The sequence below is a fragment of the Stegodyphus dumicola genome, chromosome 10, assembly GCF_044657685.1.
Source record: "Stegodyphus dumicola isolate Sdum_Otavi_A_Nest chromosome 10, ASM4465768v1".
Lineage (NCBI taxonomy): Eukaryota > Metazoa > Arthropoda > Arachnida > Araneae > Eresidae > Stegodyphus > Stegodyphus dumicola.
Window position 1 is genome coordinate 32,471,233 of NC_140777.1, and position 27,630 is coordinate 32,498,862.

At 31.1% G+C, this 27,630-nt stretch overlaps 1 protein-coding gene across 1 annotated transcript in view; it reads right to left on the reverse strand.

Moving 5' to 3' along the window:
• Positions 1-404: 404 nt before the first annotated feature.
• Positions 405-27,630, reverse strand: part of LOC118184368 (cell adhesion molecule Dscam2-like) — a 51,431-nt gene continuing 24,205 nt past the window's right edge. Inside the window, exons 8-18 of the mRNA XM_035354031.2 lie at positions 27,193-27,495; positions 26,560-26,748; positions 26,296-26,391; positions 24,268-24,279; positions 24,065-24,156; positions 23,360-23,543; positions 22,661-22,801; positions 22,519-22,552; positions 15,255-15,394; positions 5,404-5,607; positions 405-2,705 (exon numbers count right to left, since the gene is read on the reverse strand). Of these exons, the coding sequence (XP_035209922.1) occupies positions 2,545-2,705; positions 5,404-5,607; positions 15,255-15,394; positions 22,519-22,552; positions 22,661-22,801; positions 23,360-23,543; positions 24,065-24,156; positions 24,268-24,279; positions 26,296-26,391; positions 26,560-26,748; positions 27,193-27,495 (1,556 nt within the window). The 3' untranslated portion in view covers positions 405-2,544. The remainder of the gene's footprint in view (positions 2,706-5,403; positions 5,608-15,254; positions 15,395-22,518; positions 22,553-22,660; positions 22,802-23,359; positions 23,544-24,064; positions 24,157-24,267; positions 24,280-26,295; positions 26,392-26,559; positions 26,749-27,192; positions 27,496-27,630) is intronic.

Below are 27,630 nucleotides of genomic sequence, written 5' to 3' on the forward strand. Positions count from 1 at the left end.
ATGCAATCAAATTATGAGTTTTAGAATTTTAGTTTGAAAAAATCTTTTTGTTCATATAAATAATGGTTTAATTTTTTTAGGGAAGGATTTCAAATCTACAGTTTGTATAGTAGTTAAATCCTAATTAATTTTTCAATGAAAATTGCACATTCTTCAATCCCCCCAAAAATAACTCTCATTAGAATGCATTTCATTCAGAGGTCAGCCTTTCACACATAACTCAGTTATATTAAGATTACTTCATATAGCATACTTGAATGTTTTTTCATTTGTTTATTGAACAACGTAGGATATATTTTATATGCTCCAAAAGTTCCCCCCCCCAAAAAAAAGATATTTAGGTGAAATTTATTTCAATGTAGTTCTAATATCTTAACTAAATGACAAGAATAATAATATAAAAATTAGCAGAATATTTGTTTTATTCATAGAACATAGACACATTAAGTTTAATTAATTTTACTTTAAAAATTATAATAATATTACAGCTAATGCGTGTCCTGAGGATCAAACAGCTTAAAGTAACATAGCATTGAATGCATGTATACACTAACATTAATTATACATACAGAATCCAATCAGCAACCATAAGCTAAACCATGAAATATAAAAACTGGTCTTCATAGAAAAAGAAAGTTTACAAATGCTTATAAAAACAGAACACAAAAAAGATTTAGATTACAACCTGTTTAAGAATTATTTCCGGTTTTTAAACACATAAGCATATGAGGAAAAGAATTGGACAAATACATCAATACATTAAGACTTCCAAATCATTTTAAAAAAGAAAGAAAGAAAAAAAGCACCACCAAAAAATCCCAATGAAAAATAAGTCATTATGCATGCAAAAAAAAAAAAAAAAAAAAAAAAAAGTTTTTTTTTAGATACATATATGAACCACAAACTGATATACATCATGAAAAACATATAACAATCTTAAAAAGTAATAAGAAAGGAGAAATATATATTTACAAAGGAAATTTGTGGGGCAGTGACATCAGACTCATCAACATATTTAAAAACAAGAAGTTTTATCCAAATATGAATAGTTGGATGTAAACTGTACATGATGAAAAATAAATACACATTTTCACAACATACAGTAACATGGTTAACACAGTAAAAAAATTGCAGAGTTTATTTAAATATCTGCCTTTCAAACTGAATGCATAAAAACATATAGTATATCCATACTAAAACTATTATTTACTTCACAATAAATTTTTGACACTTTTGCAGCCATAAATGCATCACTGAAAATGAGCATTTTAAAAAATTCATATATACAAAAGTCTAAAAATTTTTCAAAAACCTGGTGCCACATAAACGAGGAAAACTACTATCCTTCCACACTGGAGATCTGTCTATATTATACGATTAGTTTCTAGAAATAATATAGATTTAACATGCAGTTTTTTAAATCTAAATGCACAAAGTAATCAGTTGTATTATTTCAGCTTGTATTTTTGTAAATGTAATAATTCAGTAATACTTGAAATAATATGCTCAATTTTACCAAATGTACAACTTTAGTTAAGATATTTCCTGTATCAGTGCAATACATATATTTGACCAATTCTCTTTTACACTGCTCTAGTAATACTGGATGAAACATGCAGATCTGTTTGATTTTCCACTTAGCTTTTTAGTGTTTTATGTACTTATGTCTTATTGTTATGTATTTATGTTTTATTTACTTCACGATGTACATGTTAGTCTAACAATATAAAGGAGAACAATCCAAGATGAAGATTACTACACTATTATATTGTGCAAGAAATATCAAAGTTTAACACGTAGTTTTGTATAGAAATGAGACTTTATTGTAACTGAAATTGTATCTATAGAAACAAGTTTTGTTGCAATAATAATACAGAGACTGAGATGGGACTTTCAAAGATTAAGTATTTGGTTGACATGGCACCTAGCTCTAAAGACTGCAGAATATATATATATATATATATATATGTACACATATTTACATAGGATTCTTCGGAATGCAATTTAAGAAACAAAATTACAAAACTACTAAAAGAGCAAAAGAAATGACACTGATGATGAAAACATGCATATCTACAATAAAGCATACAGTCTATGAATTTTCATAAAAATTTCTTTCAAGAACCTTTTACAAACCAAACCAGCCTCTGAAACATCTGGCTCAGTGTTGTTTGCAATCAAAATTCAGCATTTATACTCTTTGTCGAATACTCTGTGTAGTCATCATACACATTCGTAATCTTTGATGCTAGCAGTCATCATTCAACATTCACAATTTTTCCTTAAAGCTGTTTGCAGCCTTAAATCAGCATTGATTGTTTTTGCTGAATGATGTCTGCAGTTGCAGGATTGCAATCGTATTCTTCTGCCTGCCTATGACATCATGTAAAAAAGTCTTAGTCCCTGCCTGTCTTATCACACAAAGTAATGCTGCATTCAGGAAAAATCCCTAAGGCATGAACGCTGTGCAGTTTGTTTGTTTTTTTTCCTTTACAGCATGCAGCTTAAAAAATGAACATTTCCTGAATTTTTCTCACTAATATGTCACACAATTATTTCTCGAATGATCCTTCTAGATCGAGAATTGGGGGTAGAGTACCCGCTCTCTAAACTTTCATCAAAGCACATAGAGTTGTGATGAACTTTCTCATCATCTCTCATGCTGTAAGGATCAGGTAGACCACTCACATCATAATATGGAGAATCTAATTTAAAAAAAAAAAAAAAAAAAAAAAAAAAAAAAAAAATTTAAGAATCTGAAAACACACACATTATAAATCAGCAATTAAATTTATACATTAATTTGAATATTAAAAAAAATATATAAGAAGACTTTTTCTTAATTATGCTAAAATACCAAATAATAAACAATGTATAAGCTAAAAATATTGTATATGTTAAAAAAACTAATAAAATATGAATAAAGATAGACTTAAGAGGGGAACAAATCTCCCAGCTCCTCCCTACTAAATTTTAGGAAGAAATGAACTCACAAGCTAAGCCCTAACTATAAAATAACAATAAAAGCTTTTTAAAATAAGCTTTTGAAACTCATAAAATAATTAATGAACTAAATAAGAGGAGAAAAATAGTTTATCATATAGTTTATTCGGAAAAAGATATTAAATAGTTATTTTTTACAAAAACTATTCTACAATTTTATATCACAAATAATAAAAGTGTAAGGGGCCCTGGATAAATTTATGAAGAAAATGATTTATGCTTTGACACTGTATTTTGAATATTAAATAAAAGCTTATTTCATTAAAAAAATGTTATTTTTTGTTCTTAGTCTTTTTTTTTTTTTTTAATTAAGAAAACAAATACAAAACTCCTCGTGTAAATAACTCATAATGATACAAGGAGATACAATTCAACAACGAAAACATAATATCGAGATCTGGAGAAAGCAATGAAAAAATATAAAATACAAATACTATTATAACAAAAGTACTAAAATATGCCATGAATAATTAAACTATATTAATACTCTTATAAAAGAAAATAAGCCAACTTAAAAATAATACAATAATAATAAAACTGAAATAATACTTAAAAATAATACTAATACAAAGGAAAATTTATACATCAATACATAGAATATTCATACATAGAAAATACACAAAATAATACAATGACAGACAAAAGATTAAAATCCAGTCATATAAATAATAATACTAAAAGTTCAAACAACAAATAAAGTCATGCAAGACTGTAAAGGTTTTGGAACCCCTAACAAGATCATAGAAAATAAGAGGCCAGCTTCCAAATAACTTGAAACATTAATCAATTGCTAAATTCTGTTCCTTTTAAGAATGATAAAAGGAAATGCATGATAAATGCAAAACCTATGTGTAAACAAACAGGAGAGGAGAAATGGCATCTATAAAATGACAGGTCTCTCTATGTAAACTTAATTTCTTTTTAGCAAAGCAAAAGAGACTTAATAAGCACATAAATAAAATCACTACATATAGAAGCAAGAAAAACAATACAACATATTACATCATAACTTTGGATCTCCATTGTCAATCACATAACCTTGAAACTATGTTTCCAAGTGATACCCAAAGAAGAAGCAATACTTTTGTATTCTGTTTTATACTGGCACATAATTTTTCCTTTAAAAAAAATGCAAAATCGCCCAATTAATATCTTTTTAGCCTTCTTGTTTTAAAAGAGGGCATTTGCATAATCTATGAAATTTTCAAACTGTAGTAACAGATGAAGAAATTTTAAAAGATGATGCTGAAATTTTAAAAAAATAGATCTCAAACTGTTGAAAAAAAAATTTGAGCATTTTTCAAAAAATTATGTTAAAAATTTCATAAAGTTTCATTCAAATCCCCCTCCCATTTTATCCATTGGTGCAAACAGAAATTTCTGAGATTTTTAGTTTATTCATTAAGCAAAGATACATGCAACCATAGCAACAAAGCTAATATGACTGAGCTAAATAAAGACTTATAATTCTGTGACACCCTAGCTAGATAGAATGCTTAACAGTATTCTGAAATACCATATATGAATTAAGGTATTAAAAAAATTATTCTTTAGACAAAGAGAGATACATCTACACAAAAGGCAGAAAAAAATGGTGATTTTAAAAGAGTTCAGTAATTGCTCTTCTCATGCATTAAATACAATCTTTCAGTTTATACAACACTGAGTCCCATAACATAACCACACAGCAATAAATTTCTTTTCTTTTCAAACTCAGCATATTATGTCTGTTGTAATCACAGCGTGTTTTCTGATTATGATGTTGCAGGATGAACTTAGGGTATAATGGTAAGTATATGGTATAGGGCATGATGGTATGATGGTAACAAACTCAAAAATTAAGATATTACATAGTGCAAGATCCAGTGTATGTTAAGAGAGAAAATGTTGTCTTCATTTGCAATACATCTGATCTAATGTTCTCGAAGAACATTATTGACAAATACATTTTCCTGGAAAATGGATGGGTAGATTTATCCAGTTATAGAATATAGCTGTCATAATTAGTAATTAAACTGGGATAACAATCAATTCTTTAACAAGCTGCAAAATGAATCACAGGTCATGATCGTTCCAGATGGGAAAAATGAACTATACATTTCTTGTGGGACATCACACAAAAAGTACTGACTTTTGGACAGTCACATTTCAGCATCTTTCTATGTGCAAAACTCCCACTACACTATAATCTCAAATCTGGACACCTCAAAACAAAACACACAGAAACCTTTTCCTGCTACCATGACATCTTGAAATAGTCCCTTAGGCCCATAATAAGTAAAACTACTGGTAGCATAGTAGAAAGTTGGAACAAAATCTGCAGTTCAAATAAATCTGAAAGCTATACAAGATGCAGCCTGGTCAAACAAAATACACAGTTTTATTTAAATGTATTCTTACGTAAATGTTCTCTGTTTTTCATGTTCATCATCTCATCATTCACAGGTTTAAAGTCACTGCCACTGTAGTAGTCATGAACCATTTCTCCTTCAAATGGATAATATGAACCATCCGGAGGCATATCTCCATTTTTCAGAAGCATATTTAAATGTCCATCTGGTCCCATGCAGTTTCCCATATCACGTTCACCGGGATATAAAAGACCTGCAAAGATTAATAAATGTTAATAAACACATATTTACACAATAAAGTTACAAGAATAATATTATACTCATAATCACATATAAGATCATTTTACATGATTCTATAAATCAATGCACCAATAAATAAATCAAATTAATATGGATGTCAGGGTTCATACACATTTCTGCCCACGGAAATTAAGTACTTTTAAGGACTTTTAAGGACCTATAAGCAAATGGGAACTGAATAAATTCAATTAAAAATAATATCTATGCTGAACTTCACTTTTGTTATACCATCCTAAAAATAAAATAGATCCATAAGTAGGATGCATTAGTATTAAATATAATTATTAGTAAGTTTGAGAATAAAATAAAGTTTATGAAATTTATCATTAAATATTTTACTCTCATATTAACTGGACATATTTGAAAGAAGATAAGTGACATTTTATTTAGGTTTTACTAACAGTTAGCTTTGATTTTTTTTTTTTTTTTTTTTTTTTTTTTTTTTAATGTCTCATTTTGTCACATACTTGCTCACTATATGAGTTTAGTAAATAGTAAGTAGATTTTATGTCAAGTGGCATAGGTTAAAGTGAGAAGTAAAATCACAATCAGCATGATTCAAAACCAAACACTGGCTGTTGTCGCCGGTCCTGCTTGCCTAGGAGAGACTTGATGATCAGAACCAACCTTAAGGCCTGATGTAAGCACGGTTCGCAATTTTTAAAGTTAGCTAAGGTCTGTCTGACGCAGTTAATGCCGTAGCTTCTTGTAGAGTTCTAGGTATTGTAACTCAGTTAATATAGTTTAAGGTCCTAATAATCCACTAAAGCACCAGAGGTAACAAGTTGTTTTGCATTATTTTAAGTCTCACTAGATGCAAAGAATAGGTTTTACATGAATTTTTACATTTTTGTGTTTTATCTTGTGACTACGATAAGGGTTAATGAAAGGCAATAACTTGCTTTAAAATGCAGAGATAATCTTTAAAGGTAATCAGTGAGTTATAAGTAATTAAATTGGGTGTTAGATAACCTTAGTCATTATGGATTTACATGGCCACTATTAAATTTTATTTATTTTTTAACAGTATTTGTTAAAAAAAAGGCCACACATTATTAAATCACAGCCATTATTAAATCACAATCTAATAAATTTCACAGTTTAAAATACATTTAATTTATGGCATTGATTCTTAAACGATATTAGGATAATTACACATTAAAAGCTACAAAATATTTATATTTTGTGGCAACAACACTCAACAAGATATTTATGCGCCTTTTTAATTTGAAGCCTTCCCAGACATTTTGACTAATTTATATCAATTTCCTTCTCTTTAAGCATCTTTTCTAACAGTTAGAACTTTGTCTCAATACGCAAGACAATGTTCTCACTAGTTTCTACGTTTTGTATATCCTAACCTGTCAACCTCTCCAAAATGTACCTATGAGGGTTTACTTGATCTGGTAAAAGTTAAATAGTCCAAAACCCTCCAGACAGATGTGAAACAAATCATCGCTATATCTGAAAGTAACTACAAAGATTTAAATAAGCTTCTTATTTAAAAAAAAAAGAACATAAGCATGTTCTTATGCTAAAAAATCAATTACAGCTCATGGTGATGTAATTAAACAAGAAGAATCAAATGCAAAAAAAAAATATGGACTAGTCATCAAAGACTATACAATTTCATTTTAAGCTGACTCAGTAAGTCTATTGTCATAACAAATTCAAACGTCCGCAGCGGTAATGTAAAGACGAATAATTGCAAATTATCAGGGCTGGCAGGAACTAATGCAGGGAGCAAGCTGAGATCAGAAACACATTCCTGTCTTACACTCCAAAAACCTCAGTTTAAAAACTGTTTAAGTGATTTGCATTCTGGTGAGAAAATAGAAATGGAAAATCATAGTAAAGGCTGAAATTGTAAACAACTGGGTAATTTACATAATAATATATGTACATATCTTTGAAGAATAATTTTCCTTTCTCTTAATGTATTCAGTTTTTTTCTTCTATGTTTTCTTTTCATTTTATGAAAGTTTTTGGATTTAATTAAAGATTTCTGTTATTCTAAAAATACTAAATGCATTTAGAATGTATAGAGAAAGCTGCTAATTTTATAGTAATAGGAACATTCAGAAGAAATATGCAATATATATGGTAAGGTCCAGTTACACAGCTGGTGTGGCAGAATTTTTTTAATTTATTTACACATCGAGCAACAAGATCTAGAAATGTCAAAACTTTTAGAATTTAGAACAGGCATTGGAAGCAAAATTTACAAAGGCACCAAGCAGCACAATTTAGCGTGTATGATGCATTAAGCATATTAGATGAATCGTTTAAATTGTCAGTTTTCAATTTCTTTATTAATAAAAAAATTATTTTCTATAATGCCTGTCCATATGATAAGATTAGAAGCATTTTTGATATTTTATGCTTGTGTCTAGTAAAAAATAAAGAAAATAAAGGGAAAATAAAAATGTTAAGAAAAAGATTCTAGTATCAGAACTAAAACATTCAACTATTATGTTTTTATTGCTCTTCCAGGTGTTCTCCAAAAAGTAAGAAATTATGTATTAATACCATGGAGACATTTTTCATTTTGCCACATTTTTCTGGAATCTTCCAGAATAGTGGATCTATAAATCTTGCCTTCAAATCTTTCTAAACTTTCCAAGCTGCAATGTCTAAAATCAGAAACAAAAATTACCCCTGCCAATTCAGTAACAGCAAAAAGCCAAAAATATTTTTTTTTAAAAAAATCGGATAAAAATGTGTAAAATTAATTTTATAGAGAAAACTGGTGCATATTCTGAGACAATTACATGAGGAAACCCTTACCAAGAAAAAATTAAAAAGAAATTTTTAATTAATTACACAGCTATTTTGCTTATACCTTGCTTATTTTTCAGATTTAAAATATTGTATAAAAAGTGGCCAAAATGGAACTTTATAATACAACAGTAAAAAATAAAAGTGCTTTATTTTAATGTTATTTCTTAAATGTAATTACAATATATTACCATTATTTTAATGAAACTTATGTTACAATGTTCACACTTGCTCAAAAATTCTATCCCACCCTTTATATTAGAAATAGGAACAAATTATAACTCATGAACGCATTCACCCATTCAAAAGATAATGATATTTGTCCGAGAATTGCCAAAAATATTCCTCCAAAATGCTAATTCACACTCAAAATGGCAGTCATAAAAACAGAACATTCAGAAATTTCAGATGATTAAAAATTAAGGACCTTCTAACGATTTTGGCTGAAATTAAGGACTTTTAAGGACCAAAAATCGATTCCAAAAAACTTGACTTTTAAGGACCGTACGAACCCTGGATGTAATACTGGAGCATGCTAACTGCTTTTCTTGAACATATTGGGTTCTAGAACCTGAAACTCATTCTGCGTGTCAAATTCTTCAATGCAAAAACCAATGAAAAGTTTCAACTTTTATGACATTAGTTGTTCCTTTCTTATTGCAAATACTATGTTATTTCAAAAACATGTTTAATCAAAAATATGTATGTACATATTATTCGAGTAATATTCAAATGCAGTCTGTTTTATATGTATGTGTGTATGTACGTATATAAGTAAAGACATAAAGTAAGAAATTTAGAACCAATTTTTTACAAAAAGCGAAAATTGAAATTTATAAGTAATAAATTTCAAATAATCCTATAAATGAAAAAAAAAAAAAAAATGTTTAAAAAAATTTAAAACCAAAATACTTCAAACAAGCAATACCCCAATTTAAAAAAACATCAATGTAATTTAAAGAAAAAAGAATAAATTAGAAGAGGAATCCAATCAACTTCAATACCACTTCATCAGAAGGAAAAAACACTGAAATCAATTGAAATCTCTCTTCCACAAAAATCATTGCTTTTCTGTACCCAGAATTAGCTAATGAATCATTTCAATGTATTTTAATTATAATAGTTCAATCAAAAATTCTAGCCCCTTCCCTAAGCAAGGAAAGACAAAGCTAATTCAAATTAAATTTGTTTACTTTTAAATAAATACAACTCTATTCAAATAATTGATAACGTAAGTGAAATAATAAAATACTTTAGGGGGAAATACAAATAAAAATTTTACCTTAAAACAAAGAGAACATTATCCAAAGAATTGAAAAATAAGTGAACTTATAAACTTTAGTGAAAAGACAATCTAAATGGAATTGAAATAAAAACTCACAATAAATAATTAAAAACTTCAAGCACCTTCAATTAGAACACAACCTTAGCATAGTGAGAGGAAGGCAGGCAATGAGAGTGCACATTTCAGAAAGGGGTATTTTTAGTGTTGGCTTTGTTGAATAAGAGATTAATGCATTGCAGGAATAAAAGGAGGAGAGAAAGTATTCTCTATTTTGCAGTGTCATGGCCAAGAGGTTTAGAGATGTTGCTAGCATACAAATGGGATGCATAAGATGGATATAATTCGGAAAACCACAAGTAGCTGGATATTCCCACATAACTTTATTTTCTTGAAGAGTAATTTTTCAGGATGTATATCTTTTCTTATGAATTTATCTTGGTTTACACATCACCATGGATAAGATAAGCACTGCACATTCTATATACAACTTATCACAAGCTGAGACAATACAGTGAAGCAGTCAACCAAGAAATAGAAGGCAAGATCAAGTAGAAAAGTGATTGTGCATTTCAGCAAAAGGCTATTCATAAAATCAAAGTTTGTTTAAACTCTGGGCTGCTATTCGACAAGAGCTTTACAGCACTGCAGATGACATAATGTAGGTTAGTATTTTCCCAGTGAGGCAGCTTAGATTCCAGGAAAGGGACATAGCCAAATTAAAGTTAGTAATTTTGAGATTCATATATTTTTTATCTTACTCTCTCTCTCTCTCTATATATATATATATATACCGGGTGGCCATAATTAAACTGACAGTGCTCACAGTGTTCTGTAGCGCGATCTATTTGCGAGAATGATGCCATATTTTGTAAGAAGATTAACCAAGACGGGGGACAAAGGATTCTGCGAAAAAACGAATTAGTTCCAAAAGTCACCGCTAGGGGAATATTTGGCGCTGTGTAATAGAAAATAGAGTGTTAACAAATGCAAATTAATACAGAATAAAATTACCTTTTATTATGCACATTTTCTGATTTAGTTCAAGTGCAATATGGCAACACTTTTAAAAAAGCGTAAAATCTACATAAACACCGATAAAGTCTCATGATCTGCAATATCATGTACGCAGAGCAGAAGAAGAAGTTCTTTATTCAAATTTCATGTTACATCCATTCACACAGTGCCAGCTGCTTGGGTTTTAAAAGGCAATGTGTTACGTTTCGAATCAATCGGATTGAAAGTTTATGTGCAATGTTTCCTTCTTTAGTCGGGCATGTGTTACTGGTCAAATTCTTTTACCTCAACCAGTGCAACGCGTCAGCTGCTCTTCGTGTTTTTAAAACGCACAAAAAGTGCATAAAGGTAATGCTCCTGTGTCAGTTAATGGGCTAAAAGCAATGGTTGCGACGTTTGAGAAAACAGGTTCTCTGAAGGTTCAGTCAGAAACAGCACAACAGAAAGAGTCATTAGCCGCTACTTTCCAACTGCATGGTCACCTCGGTCGCCTGATCTTACCCCATGCAACTTCTGGCTATGGGGTTACCTTAAGTCCAAGGTCTATCAAGGAGTGGTCCAGGACCTGGCTACGTTGAAGGATAACATATCACGGACTGTGCGGGAGATTCCTGCAGACATGTTACTTTCTGTTGTTGTGCATACTGTGCACAGAATGCAATATGTGGTCCACAACAATGGCAGCCACACTGAACCTCATTTGAATGCAAAATAAAAGGTAATTTCCGTATTGATTTGCATTTGTTAACACTCTATTTTCTATTACACATCGCCAAATATTCCCCTAGCGGTGACTTTTAGAACTAATTTGTTTTTTCACGGAATCCTTCGTCCCCGTCTTCTTTAATCTTTCTACAAAATGTAGCGTCATTCTTGCAAATAGATCACGCTACACAACTCTGTGAGCACTGTCAGTTTAATTATGGCCACCCGGTATACGTTCTCTAACCTAAACTGAAATGTTTCTTAAATTTCCAGGATAGTATAATCTATATAATAAAAAATTTTATATTTGGTAAAGTGTATACATATAAAGGCACTCTTTGTGGCTGATTACCTATTTCCTTTTCAAATATTAAGTGAATGCATCAAAAAATGCAAATAAAAATATCTGGGTGTAACAAAAGTTTTCCGCCAAAAAACATTAATAAATTTAGGGAAAAAAAGACATGAAAGCAGTACCTTTACTGCAGGTAGTAATCACCACCCAAATCTATGATTTTCTGCCAATTCTTTTGGTAGTTTTTCAAAGTCTTCAGCACAGAAACTTGGTGGTCATAAAAACAGATCAACCTTATTTTGGACATCCTTTGCAGAATGGAAAATAGCACCAGTAAGATGCAGCTGCAGATGTGAAAAAGGTAGAACTCCGAAGGAACGATGTTGGGGCTATATGTTGGGTGTGGCAAAAGATCCCATTCGAGTCCATACAGAGTCCAGTCAGTGAATGCAGACACAATGTGGTCTTACATTACTTTGATGGAATATTTATTAACCTTTTTGCATCGGAACTTTGTTCAATGTTTTTCCTTGATAGCAATGTCAGCATGGGTTAGTATCATTAGTATCTCGCTGTTGACCTAACTGTCGAGGGTTTTACCTTTTTCCAGATATTATTTGTGGATACCACTGTAATCCCCCCCCAGATACAAAGCATGATCTTTTTGTTAGTCAAATTGTGCTTTGTGATGCTGCTGAGGGGCTCACTAGGTGCAGACCAACCCCCTTTTCAACTTGTGGTGTTAAAGTAAATCCACTTTTCATAACAAGTGAGTATCTGGTTCAGAATTTTCTCCTCGCATTGATATTCAAGCAAATTAGTGCAGGACATGAACACATCGGTCCTTATCTGCTTGAGTCAGCTGATGTGGCACCCAGGGATTGAACTTGCTTGTCAAGTTTATGCGATGCATAGCATGACTAAAGGCGCATCCACACGACTATGCTAGCAATGTAAATAACACAATGAAACATACGTCACCGCCAAAAAGTCATCCAAATGGGGACGCAAGCAAAATCTGCATTTAGCCAATAGAATTATTGAAATGAAAATTATTGAAAAGAATTCGCTCACAGAAGGCTGCAAGTTCAAAGTGTTTCATCTCTCAGTTCGTTTTATAGTGAAATTTTGTTTATTAAGCAATTTAACAACTCAGATAGTAAGACTAAACAGTTACTATCCGCACAAATCAGCTTAGGGAAATTAAGACTTCTAAAATTGTTTTGGAATACAGTACATAAAAAGAATTAAATGACTTGAAACACCATCCACTATATAATAAAATTCACTATATATTTTAATAGTTCGCACAAATAAATTAGAAGAAAAAAGTTCATCTAATTAAATTTCTAAAGATAAGCTTTTTCTAAATATTTTTAGCAGAATGTAACATCAGCCCAAATGCTCTCAAAACTTGTATGTGCCTGTAAATGAAAAAAAAAAAAAAAAGAGAGAGAAAAAAAAAAGCCCGTTTTGGCATAATATGGAATCTGAAAGCTTTCAGATTTTTTCTTTTGTTTTCTTTTTATTATTTCTTATTTTTAATTATTTTTTAATTTAGAATAAGGTTCAGATTTTGGACAGTTAATGTAAAATTATGTAGAGAATATTATATACAATGAAGTAAAAATAAAGAGATCATTTATACAAGAGATGCAGATATATCATTACATAATGGGTTAATGGTTTCTATTTAGAGTGCACATTTTTAAACTAAACTGAAAACAACAACAATAATAAATAAAATAAGAAATGAAAACAATAATAATGATAGTTAAAATAAGAATAAAATGATTCATAAGAAACAGCTTTCAAAATGAGAAAAGCTAGCGTTGATTTATAGTGGTTATTGGTGAGATTCGAACTCGCAACTCTTCCCATAGCAATCCAGCATGCTGAACACTCGGCTGTCTGTAATAGTAGCTTTCATGAAAAATAATGGAACAATTAGAAATCACTGCAAAGGTAATTTTAATTAATATTCAATAAATGAGTGCTTTACGGCCCAAGTTGTAACTGTCCTCGAAAATTTTGGAACTGTATGGAATACTCTTTCACAGTCAACTGCTTTATTTTAACAGTTGTTATATTGTTGAAGTTAGTTTTTGGTGTAGTTAATATTGGAATACTTATAGTTTCCTGTTACACATGAAAAAATTAATATTTGTAATAAATAAGGAGAATTTTGTAAGGCAGAAAATTTGATTTTGTAGACTGTAATTTGTTTAGGCCCCTGTTACTTACAGTGTTATATACATGTGAAGTACATGGTTATACAGGTCAGATCATTGCTTTATAAATAAACTGTTTATTCCTGTGGACAGTTATAATCCCTTTTAAAAAAAAACTCATTGCTATGTGGTTTCGACACCATACTGAAAAGTGTAAAGAAGAAATGTTTTTCCATATAAGAAACGTGATAATAACTCAGTCAGCTACTGGCTGTTCATTCATGTTGCGAGTGAAAAAGCTGAGCACGAACAAATTCAGGTTTATGTCCTGTGCGTAATGCGAATTTATGCCAGTGAAAAAAAATATAGTGGCATATATGTGGTGAACGTACTCGTGTGGATAGGCCTTAATGGACATGGCACTAACGTCCAACTCCTTAAGCAAGCTCTTGAGTAGTTGCATACCGATCTTCTTCCACAAGTTCTCACAGGTGAACCTCATCAACATGAGTAGGCTGGCCAGAGCACTCCGCTTCTTGAATGCCATAGTCCTTGTTTTTGAACTGTCAGTACAAAATCCTCACAGTATCACATGACATAACATTAGTATCTAAAACTGTACACGATTTGGTGACATTCTGTAGCTGATGTTTTCCAAAACAACTGGAAGTAAATGATGGTTCTAATCTGGTAGCGTGACAGTTCTATTTCAGATACCTTATACTTATTGACAAAAATATTTATTTGCAAATTTTGCAACACAGTGTTCTAAAGCAAATCTCTTTCTTTCAAGTGAAAAGAGTCATTTGACAAAATATGATTAAATGCAGCAATGCAAACTGTTTTCGCTTTTGATATCTGTGGTGGCAAGAAACTTTCGTTACAACCTGATATTACTACATAATAAGATAACTTACAGTTTACTGAGAAAATTTTCAAACTGGAACATGCACATGAAATTTTAAAACAATAAATTAATCTTATAATTTTCTAGATTAATCAAGGTAACTCAGAAGAAAAAAAAATACCACACTTAACTAGTAATCTTTATAAGCTTAATAATAACTTTCTTGCAAATTAGCTTGTATAAGTAGATACCTTTAAAAAAATTCATATATTTTTCCTGTATATACCAGATTTTCAACTGGTAAAATATTGCTAAAAAAACTTGCTTAGAAATATGATATTAAAACTAATCTTATAGATTTATACTTGTTTCTTAAGGTTTTCTTTTGAAAGCTTAATATCAAATTATCATAAACATACGACATTTTTTTTATGTAGGCAATCTAATAGAATATGAAGACTTCAGATTTAAAATGTGAACTGTAAATAAAATTCTAATAATTTACCATGATCAGGAACACCTGTACACATATGATCATTAGGAGTCATATAAATATTAGGCTTAGCTTGGGCATCTAAAACATCTCCATGCTTAGTTAAATTTTCTTCAGAATAATAAGGCAAAGTAACTGGTGGTGGTCCAGCACTAGAAGATGGAAAAGAAATAAAGGTTATTATGAGGGAGAGAAAAAAACTGCAGTAGTAATTTAAAATATTACAAAACATTTTTATGTAATGAAACAAGATAATCATCAGTGGCTGAAAACAAAAAAATGCTATATAATTTTTACATATATGGTACAAAGTCCGGGATCCAGATGTCTAATATCCAGAATGATCTAAAATCCGGACCTCAAAACCTCCAACAACTTTTTTTTAAAAATTATTTATGCATGCGCACTTGTTTTTTTCCTTCGAAGATAATGTGGAGTGTCCCGATTCTTAATTTCTCTTCGACACTAAATAAATATCTCATTATTGAAGAAATAATTTAGTATAAATTTGTGTGATGAAAAATTTGGCTCCATACCTGTGTATCTGCTTCGCATACATCTCAAATCGAAACATTCTACATAGAAATATTGTTGATATTACATCTACTAGTATTTTGAATCCCTGACGCCCAACCTGGCGAATCATTATTTATTATGCTTTGCTTTCATCACCACATGTTTATCAATGAATGACAACTTGAGTAATGACTCATGCAGCTATGCCCAAACAATTATTTTTATATTAGTACAAGTAGAGTATGGTAACCTTTTATGTTGACATTGTTATGCTTGGCAGTGATTACAGATTTAAATCAAATGTGCTAAGAAATATGAGCAAAAATTTAACAAAAATTTCCTCCCATATGCTAAAAAAAGATTTTGCTAATGATACTCCTAGGCCAAAAGACTACATTTAGTGCTATCTGAATTAATAACAACTGATTTGTTTTTCACATAAACTCAGAACCGGCGCCAGAGCTCATATGACCGCACCGGATGGCAGAATTTAGGGACCACAAGATTTTTGGAATTGAGAGAATCACCGAGCAACAAAATTAAAGAATGCAAATATTTTTAGAATTTAGGAAAAATTTCCAAAATTTAGGGGCAGCAAAAATTTACAACTTAGGGAGGTGCTTGGTAGCAGAATTCAGGACCAGCAGAGACTGCATCAAGTGGTAAGATACCTTGCACCAGCACTCAGTAAGCATTAAGTATATGTGGGAATTCCTTTATTCAGGGTTCAGATGAGCATGTGCAAGAAATAGATGTACGTATAATAAATAACTAAACTAATAACAATCAGGTTTAATTATCTCAGTGCACGATAGAAGCAAGACAAAATTTAGTGGAACAACTTGTCTTTCCTTGCCAATCTCATGACACATAGACAATAATCTATAGCAGATGCTATTAAAGTAGGCTAAAATTATACTTCATTGATTCATAAGTGATTTCAACCAATATAACAGATTGTGCTGTTCCTTAACTTTCTGATTTGATCCAGCTTAATTATTTTTTGCAGACTGTTTATACTACAACAATTTGATGAAAATTAAATTTTCAACTTTCGACCATGTCGAAAAGAGTTTCTAATTCCCGAGCTGCAACAGAATCTGGAAAATGAAAGCATGTTTCAATATCCATTAACCAAAAAGTGGAATTGCTGCAAAAAATGGATAAAGGTATATATATATCCGTCTCAAAATTATGCGAGGAAACATTGGAAAGCCAATTGTGTATGACATAAGAAAACATAAAATGGAACTTTTTAAATTTTTGTGAATTCTGTCACCCCACTTGCAATAAATAACAGAAAAATTATTCGTTATGCTAAAAGTGAAGATCAAGACAAAGTGATAAATGAATGGGTTAGGCAGCGTCGCAGCGAAGGCTTGCTATTGACAGGTGAAATACTAATGGTGCATACTAAAATATTTCACTAAGAAAGTAACTTAAGAGCTGAGAGCACATACTTGACAGGTTGTGCCATGGTATATGGCAATTAAGAATTTCGGGTAAAAAAGCTTCAGCTGAAGCTTCTGAACTATTTGCAGATGAATTCATTGAACTCATTAATAGTTAAAAGTTATCTCCAGAACAAATTTACAACACTGATGAAACTGGTCTTTTCTAGAAATATATATATTCTAGAAATTTTTAAATACTGCAAAATATTTTGGCAACCTCTACAGAATAGGCTCTACCTCGTGTCAAAGATTCCAAAGCGAGACCAGCAATTTTAGCATGTGCAAATGTGGCAAGAACACGCAAGTGTACTTTTCATAATAGGAAAAAATACACGACATCAAACATTTAAAGGAATAAAATGTTTCCCATTATATATCGGACAATTAGAAGAACATGAATAAGCATTAATGAATGACTGGTTTGAAAATCATTTCATACCCGAAGCTCAGTAGAATTCAATTGGTTAATTTGATAATGCGAAAATTGCCCTGATTGTAGACAACTGTTCGGCTCATACTTCAATTAAAGTTTTAGGGAAAGATAATGTATCCGTATTATTCTTTCCTCCAAATTGTACATGAATCATTCAGCATTCAGCCTATGAAAATCGGAATGACCACGCACTGAAATGCAAATGTAAAGTAGAATTTTTTAAATCTATGCTAAATTTTTTTAATATGGCAAGACTATTAAAAATTTTTTAAAATACTTTAGCATAAAATCTGCTTTACAGAGCATCGCATGATCATGAGAGGATGAGTCTCTAGATATTTTTTTAAATGCTTAGCATAATTTATGTCCAGCTAACATATTTCATGGTGAGGTTGATGAATTTGATAGCCACAAATGTGAAGATTTTCGGATATCACAAATCAAAGGTTAAATTTTACAGTTAATGGATTTTTTAAAGAAATGTGGAGAAGCAGGAATAAATAGAAATGATATAACAGAAGCTTTTCATTGCAATCACAATGCCCCAATTATCAATCAATCCAGAAAATACTACTACCGATAATGAAGAAAGTGAAAGAGAGGTTATTGAAAATGAAAAAATTTTGGTTGACAATTTAGTCAGAATTCTCGACACAGCAATTACAGGACTTGAACATTGGAAATTTGTAACTGAATAAGAAATTACTATGTCTGTCTACAGAATCAAAGACAAAATATTAACAAAAAAATTTACATTGAAATAAATGTTTAATAAAGAAAATAAAATATTAAGCTTTTTTGTAAATTTTGTTTCTCTTTAGATCATAAATGCTTCATTATTTCATAAGCCTCGATTTTGTATTTTAAATTTTATAATTTCTACATGCCATCTTTCAAGCTTTAAACAGATGATGTAATAATCTGGAATCACCGAAGTCCCAATGAGTCCAGATATCGGACTTTGTACTGTATCTAAAAAGGCTTTAAGAATGGTGTATATAACACATTGTGTACAGATATAGACATATTGTTTTTGTCTTAACACTTGCAGTGCATAATATGAGATTGCAAGAATAAACACAAAAACTGGGAGTGTAAATGTAAATTATAGATCATTAACTGCAGTTATATATCTCTTATATATGCATGTCAAGACATATAACTCTTCGATTTGCTTAGTTTAACACATTTGCTGCCGATCATGCTCTGGTGCATGATGTGGTGTCATTGCTGAAATCACAAGCTTGTGCCTAATGTGGTGTCTTAAGTACATAAATTATGCAGAACAAACAAAGCACATTTATTGTTCTAGCATGAGCTGAGCTTACACAAAGCAGTCAAAATTCAGGGTGTCCCATAAGTCCGTAAATATTTTTAAAATTCATAAAAATTGAAGGAATTGATAGAAATGAATGCAGTTTTCAAAAAAGTTATTCTCGTGAAGCGGGATTTTTTTGGTCAAGAACAAAAAATAATTAAAATTTTCATCTATGGAAGCAATGCACAGATACAGTAACAAGAAATATGCAAATCAGAGTCTATAAATTGCAGTATGATTAACAGCTCATTAGTGGATACAGCTTTATTAGTGAAGTTATTTTACCTCAGCCAAGAATCACCCACTGAAACATTACAAGGCTGTTACACAGAAGAGATGGAAAAAAGAGGTTAAGGTTCAAACACTCTTGCTGAACTGACTTCCCTGGTACGACGTTTCAAAGAAATGGAAAGTTTGTGTCATCACGTTTGTAGTGGCACACTAAGTTTATCAGAAGTTCATACTTCTGATGCAGATTGACACCCTAAAGAAATATTCAATCAGTAAATAGCGCATGAGAATTGGCATCGAATTCTGGTACACCAAAGTCATTGGTATTTTGCATCCTTCACAGTGTTTTAAAATTGTAGTCCTATAAGTTGCAATGAGCCCACCAGCTCTTATCAAATGGCAAAGTTAAGTGATATAAATTCGCAGATTGGGCTTTATCGAAAATCAATGATGATCCACAATGGCTTCTCAACATCTTGTGAACAGATAAGGCAATTTTAAATTGTGTGAAACAGTCAACACCCATAACTGTAGAATCTGGGAAAAAGAGAACCCACGTGCCTATACTGAGAAGCCCCTACATTCACTGCATTTAACTGATTCATGTGGTTTCACTACATCCATTATTTTGGCTCTTTTTTCTTTGAACAGGCTGTGAAAAAGCTGGCTGGAAGACCTGCTCAATTACTGGAAAACAGTACTTGCAACTGCTGCAGGAACAAGTGATACCACACTTACAAGAAAATAATGTCCTTGACACAGTGACGTTCATGAAAGATGGTGCAGCTCCTCATATCACAACCAAAGTGAAGATGTTCCTAAGAAGAACTTTCACCAAAGAGTGATTTATTAGCTGTCACTGTAGAAATGAGTGGTCACTTTGCTTGCCAGATTTAACACCACTTGATTTTTAGCTTTCGAATTATGCCAAGTCCAGACTGTACGATGATAGCCTATCTTCTTTGGCACAGTTAAAGGATGCCACTCATCGCAAAATCTCTTGCAGCCATTCGAATATGCTATATGCTGCAGTTAATGGTGTTGTAATTCGTTTCCAAACTGTAATTTGTGGTGATGGCAGACAACAGAATAAGAGTGACATGCTTGTAAACATTTGCCTGCATGCAAATAAATATAGTTTTCCTTCAACTGTGCAGTTTGCTATCGTACAGCACCCTCTATTGACAAAAATTTTAACTATATATATATATATATATATATATATATATATATATATATATATATTTTTCCTTTAGCAAAAAAAATCCCCCTTCACAAGAATAACTTTTTCAGAAACCGTGTTCAATTCTATCAATTCCTTCAATTTTTAAAAATTTTTAAAGCATTTACAAACTTATGGAACACCCTGTTCTTTAATTTTATACAGATGAGAAGATAATGCACAGTACTAAGCAAAGAATCAATCTGCAATGCATTTAGCTACTACAGTCAAAAGTCGTTAATTCGGACACCCATAATCCGGAATGATCTATAATCCGGACCTCAAAGCTAAAAACTTTCTGCGCATGCGCCGCGTTGACACATGCGCATAGGCGTTTAGGCGTGCGCGTAAGACCTTTACGACTGCGCATATGCGTGTGCACAAGCGCAGAATACGTTTTCGCGTGTGCGTTTAATGCATAACGGACGGTATAAGCTAAAATTATCTAATTATCTATTTCAGTTAATGTTGATGATTGCGTTGTTCCTTAATCTTCGACGTGGATCCGGCTTATTATTTTTGCAGACTTTGTAAGAGCAATTTTATAAAAGTAAACTTGAACTTTCAATTATGTCAAATAGAATTTCGATGCTGGAGCTCCCAAAGGACAAACAAAACAAAAGTATGTATCTACAAAACGAAAGTATGTTTCGATGTCCATCAAACAAAAAGTGGAATTGCTGCAAAAAAAATGGATAAAGACATGAAGAAGGTGACAGAGAGGTTAGTGAAAACGAAAAAATTTCGATTGACAAGTTAGTCGGTATTCTCGGCACAGCAATTACGGGACTTGAACAGCAGAACTTTGTAACTGAACAAGAAATTATGTCTGTTTATAGGATTAAAGAGAAAGTATTATCACATAAAACGAAGCAACTTAAACAACTTACATTGAAAAAAATGTTTAATAAAGTAAACAAATAAATATTAAGCTTTTTCTTTTCTTTTTTTTTTTTTTTATTTGTAAATTTTGATACCCTTTAGATCATAATTGTTCTTTATTTCATAAATTACGGTTTCATATTTTTAATTTTATAACTTCTGCATGCCATCTTACCAGATTTAAACTGATAATCTGTAATCCGTAAAAATCGATAATCCGGAATCGCCGAAGTCCCGACGAGTCCGGATTAACGACTTTTGACTGTACTATATTTAAAATGACTATGTACTTGTATTTATTTTTTGAATTTCATGTTTTTGTATTTACTTTAAAACTAATTATGTCAGAATGTGCGTTATTTATCAGCATTTTGAATACCACTACATTTATGCGAGTTGCATGAACACTCGCCATATAAATAATGTTCAGCATTATCTGCAATTTCACATAACTGTGACAAATCTTGCATCATACTGTCCATGGATATAAGAGAACAAATAAATTATATTTTCATTGCCTTTGCATCAGACACAATTGCCAAACGAGCACCAATATTTAACGTACTTCACTATTAAAATAAAAGGTGCTCTAATTCTGAAATGAACCAAACAGAGCATTAATTATAGAATGACTATAATATTAATAATAAAAATAAACTTTGATTTTAGCTTTTGTAATCGGCCAAATAAAAATGACTAACCTTAAAATTTCTTTCTAGTATAATTAGCAAAAACATTTCATTCAAATTAAAACTGTTCTGGGAGAAGTATAGCATTTAATTCCATTCAGAATGAAATGTTGTTTTAAAATGTATTTCACATACTTAGTACCCTGAAATATTGTAGAAAAAGAAAATATATACATTTATACTTATATTTATGACTTAATTACAAAATGTTTACCTTCAGTTTTGTCAAAACCTATGGATCTTAACAGCAAAGTCACTGAATTTTTTTGGTTACCAGGAAGGGGACATCCATGATTACATTTTATCATGACTAACATAGCAAGATGTGTATTCAATGCTTCTTAGAGTTAACATACATCTTATTAAAATGTGTAATTTTTTTTTTTTTTTTATTTTAATAACTGCCCCAGAAAAAAAATTATTTTGCATATGTCAACTGTACTATAACAAAACTGCATGAATTTTGCATTAACATATATAGATAAGACATAGATAAAACAAGAAATCACAGACAGAAGCATTCATACATACTTTAATGTCTTTATTTCCTGCTTCTTCTTACTTCCTAAGTAAGGGAAGAAAAGATGTTTTAGTGTTTGATTTAAACCCTCCAAAAATACAGAAAACTGAACTTGCAAGGTTTAATTAACTCTGTTAAGACCTATAGATATACCTTTGTTTCCCCTTTTACAGCAGAAATAGCATATAAATCCCCCTAAAATGATAATAGAAATTATGCCGGAAGTAGCAATAATTAGAACCACATTTTCAAAACTCACAGCACCAGCAGTCTCAACAGAACGAGGAGAGGAATCTGAAAACGCAGAATATGATAAAATTCAGGTTAATGAGTTTAAACTTGGAACTCTATTAAAAGAATAGTTTACTGTCCATAAATAATAATAATAATAATAGCTATACTGACCCATAAACTGGATCCTTTAGATAGGCATAATAAAACGTATTTTAAATTAGAAATATGAATATTACAGAATTACCAAAAATGCAAATATTACCAAAAATAAAAAATATAAATGCAAAATATTAAACAAAAACATGTTATCCAGTTAATTAAATATAAAAAAAATTATTATATCAAACATTTATTATTGATGGTGCAGTATAATGTAATAGAATTTGAAAAATCAGCAGACTAATCAGTTTTTCACAAACAGTAATTTTTGTTAAAACATTGAAACAAATCTCATTAATTCATGACAAATAAAAGACAGTGATAGCAAAGTTATGATTGTATACAGAGGGGGGGAATAGTTAGAAAAATAATTAAATTTTCTAAAGATTTACAAATATTACATAAGTTATATTTATAAATAACTTCTGATTCAATTTGAATAAACTCTAAGGGGTTTACCATCAAAAGGACTAGCAATTTTTGCATCTCCACACCAAGATTCATTACTTTGAAGACACAAAGTTACTCTCACATCACTGAAGCTCTGATCACCTGGTTTAAGGTACACAGTTTCTTCAGGTGAATTTATTTCAATGTACTTTTGTAAAATCCACTCATCAGAATCAGCATATCTAGCTTGCACCTGTAAGTAATAAATCTCATTTTCAAAGTTGACATAAAACACAGAAATATTATAAAACTCAAACAAATTAAAACTTAAGAGCATGAAAATCAAAACACATACACACTATGAAAAATACAAATAACCTCCTGTTAGCAGACACTTGAGGGACTAGGATTATTGTTCGCTATTAAAGAGTGTGAACTCAAAGGTCATGCATTGGTCTGCTACTTTAAAGATACAGGGATTTAGGTATCTTGAGTTAATGAGAAATTTCCAGCACAGTATCATGTCCATCAATGTAGGTAAAATTCTATATAAATATCACAATAAATCAGTTTTTGCTTTATGTGTAATTTCTAATGTTGCCACTTATTCTTTATAAATTGAATGCGTTTTACTGTTTGTTGTGTTGTTATTCAGTGGCAGTGAAACACATCTATCCAGATGAGAGCAATATGTTTAAGGAAACATTCAGTTAATTATAAGAAAAAAAGAAAAATAATTGATTATCTAAATAAATTCCAAAATAATTTCCTTACTTTTGCCAAAAGAGGAATTGGAGGTGGATCAACAGAAAATACAAGTTGACTTGATTCTTTATCAAAATGAGCATCTAAGGCACGAGGCAAATCTGCAACGAAAGTGAAATCACTCATTTTTTACACCAGGCACAAAATAAAAGGAAATATAATAAAACTATAAAATGTATTTAATTGAATATAATATTTAAAAAAAAACTTACCTCTCAGATTAGCTGGTGGGAAAAGGAAACAGAAAAAAAAATTAATTTTCTAATACAAATTTCTCATATAGCATATTTATCAATGAAATTTTTAAAAAATAATCTAAATGCCATTAATCGAAACAAATATTTTTATTTACAATTCATTTCAGAATATTTCACAACAGACTGGAAAGCAAAAATCTTTTTCGTGACTAACACAAATTACTGATTTTATTTATTAAACAAGCATGCCTATTTTGAAAAAAAAAAAAAAAATTAAATAAAATAAAAGTTTGTAACATGAAGTCCACAAGATGCTTATCAAATTTTAGAACATGCATTAAAAAAATCAATACAAATAAATACGTAGGCTGTTTTTTAAGTAAGGTCCGGTTTTTTTTTAACAACAACAATATTTTGTTTAAAAAAAACCTTTATTTTAAAATTGAACATACCTTTGCCTATTTTTCCATGTTTAGTTTATTAATGCACTTGTCGTACCTTAAAACTAAGTTGTGAAAACCCTCTTCAAAGAAGTCTGCCACTTGACGTACCTTAAAACTAAGTTTTGAAAACTCTCTTCAAAGAAGTCTGCCACCTGCTCGGACAGCCAAGATTTCACGGCCACTTTCACTTCTTCGTTGTAACTGAAGCGCTTCCCACCAAGAGTGTGTTTGAGGTACCGGAAAAGGTGGAAATCACTGGGAGTAAGATCGGGGCTGTATTGTCTGTCCATAGTCCAAAATTTCCCAGCCAAAAGATTCGATTAAGTCACCAGTCGTTCGAGAAGACTGAGGCCTTGCGTTGTCGTGGAGAAGCAAAATTCCTTTTGACAGCATGCCGCACTGTTTGTTTTGTAATGCTCTTCGGAGCTTCTGTAGAGCTGTGCAGTAGGCACCTGAGTTAATCGTCATTTCTGCTGGCATAAAGCCCACCAGTGAAACACTGCACCAGTGCTAGAACACTGTTGCCATAATCTTGCACTTTGACAGTGTTTGTTTGGCTTTGACCTTGATGGGAGAGGATGTGTGTCGCAATTCCATCAACTTTTGCTTGGATTCAGGGGTGATATGGGATATCCATGTTTCATTTCCGGTACTGATCCTCAACATGTCATCCCCTTCTTCCTCGTAATGAATCAAAAAGTCCAATGAGGTGGCAAACCTCTTTTCTTTGAGTTCCATTGTGAGGAGTCTGGGTACCCACTGAAAACACAATTAAGTTTAGATTTTTCAGTCACAATTTTGTACACTGCTGACTGAGAAACGTAGAGAAATTCCAATGAAAGAGTGGTTCTAATGAATCTACTGTTCTCACAATTTTTTGTTTCAAATGCATGCCACAACACATTAGTGATTACAGAAGGCCGGCCTGAGCATTCTTCGTCATGGACATCTGTACGTCCATCTTTAAACTCCCTGACCCATTTTCAGACTTTACTATCACTCATTGCTTCAGTGCCATACGCTTCTGTTATCTGGCGATGAATATCTGCAGCCGACATGTTTCTCACAGTCAAAAAACAGATAACAGATCATATCTCGCACGTGGCGGGTGATTCTGTTATGGCTTGAACTTATACAGAAACTTTAAATACTGATTAATATTGTTTTATTTGTTTTTTGTTGTTTTCAGAATGGCAACAAAAATATTATTCAATTTTTGTTGTTCTTGGAATGGCAACAAAAGATTTATTAATGATATTGTTCTAAAGAGTTGTTTACATTTGCTAAAATCGAAATAAAGATTATTTTTGATTTAAAACGTGGATTGATGTTATTTGATGAAACAGAGTTGTAAAAATAAAGATTAATTTGGAGCCAATAATTCAATCACCTTAAACATTTTAAAGATGCACAGCAAAGCTTACACAACTGCTACACAGCTGAAACTGGCTCGAGTTTGTTGGCAAAGGATGCTGGTCAGTGGTGCAGCGACTCATTGAGGCGTTCGCGGGAACTAGAGAACTATACACGCCAACAGATCTCACTTAAAAAAACAGCCCTCGTAATATTGAAGCATCGTTACCTTATATGAAGTACTTACGTTTTGTCTTTACAATAAGTTCATCAGAATAGGGACTGTAACCACGTGGATTTACAGCAAGTACTTTGAATTTGTATTCAGTTTCAGAGTGTAAACCTAAAATGAAATAAGTAATTTTCTTAATAATGTTATACTTCATCAGTTCTCACATAATGTAGGATTATATAATTAACTTAGAAGGTGATATATTTCTGCATCTGCATGCATATATAGAGTTAATTACATCAGTGCAATAATTTTAATTAAATCATATTCCAAACTTACCAATGATTTCACACACAGTTTGTGTTCTACATGATTCATTTCTACCTCGTGTATTACCAGCAATTGGCCAGTATGTTATAAGATATTCTGTGCTGGAAAATCCACCATTAAAGCCTTCATTCCATCTTAAAGTCACTTTATCGGAACTGGCATCAACTAACTCCACGTTAGATGGCCTCTCTGGAACACCTAAAAATCATATGCTTCTTTAGAAATAATTAATCAAAACTATTCTTTAATGATGGCAATGCCAATTTTATGAATGGAAGATTGAACACATAATGCAATATTTAAGTTTATGATGGTTTTAAGAAGATACAAAGCATTTTAATAGATATGGCAAAAACTTTTGCTTTTTGAAATAATGATATAAAGACAATATATTAATTTCTTTATAACTGTAAGTGATTAAAAATAAAAATTGTATAAATATTTCCAGTTTAATTATTTTCATTATAAATATTTTGCAATAAATTGGCGATTTTTATAGGAACAATGCTTATGTTGATTTCGTGACAATCATAAAAGTATTTAATCAAAAATTTTAGATCAATTATTAAAAAACTAAAACATCTAGAATAAAAATGTAATTCTAAATATATAAAAATTGAAATAATTAAAAGGAAAACATACCTTTCTTTACTAACTTTATAATGGTTTTCTTATCTCCATTAATTGCGTTATAAGCTCGACAAGTGTATTCACCATAATCATCTTCTGTTATGTCTCTGATAGAGAGTGTCCCGATGTAAGTGTCACCTCCAATATCAGTGACATTTGTCCCATAATTGTTGTAATTATTCCCTTCAAGCAATCTCCCATAATGATGCCATTCAAAAGTAGGTGCTGGGTAAGCTTGCATTATACATTTTAGGACAGCTGTTTCTCGGGGGTCAAATGCCACTCTGTTATAGGTATGCTTGACAATAGGTGAATCTAAATGACCATGGTAAATATATAGGTCTTTGTAAATAAAATCTTATAATATATAAATTAGCTATTATAAATAAGTTATTTTTTCCATAGTTTTGTACCCAAGGATAAATTTTGTATTATGTTTTCCTTATACAA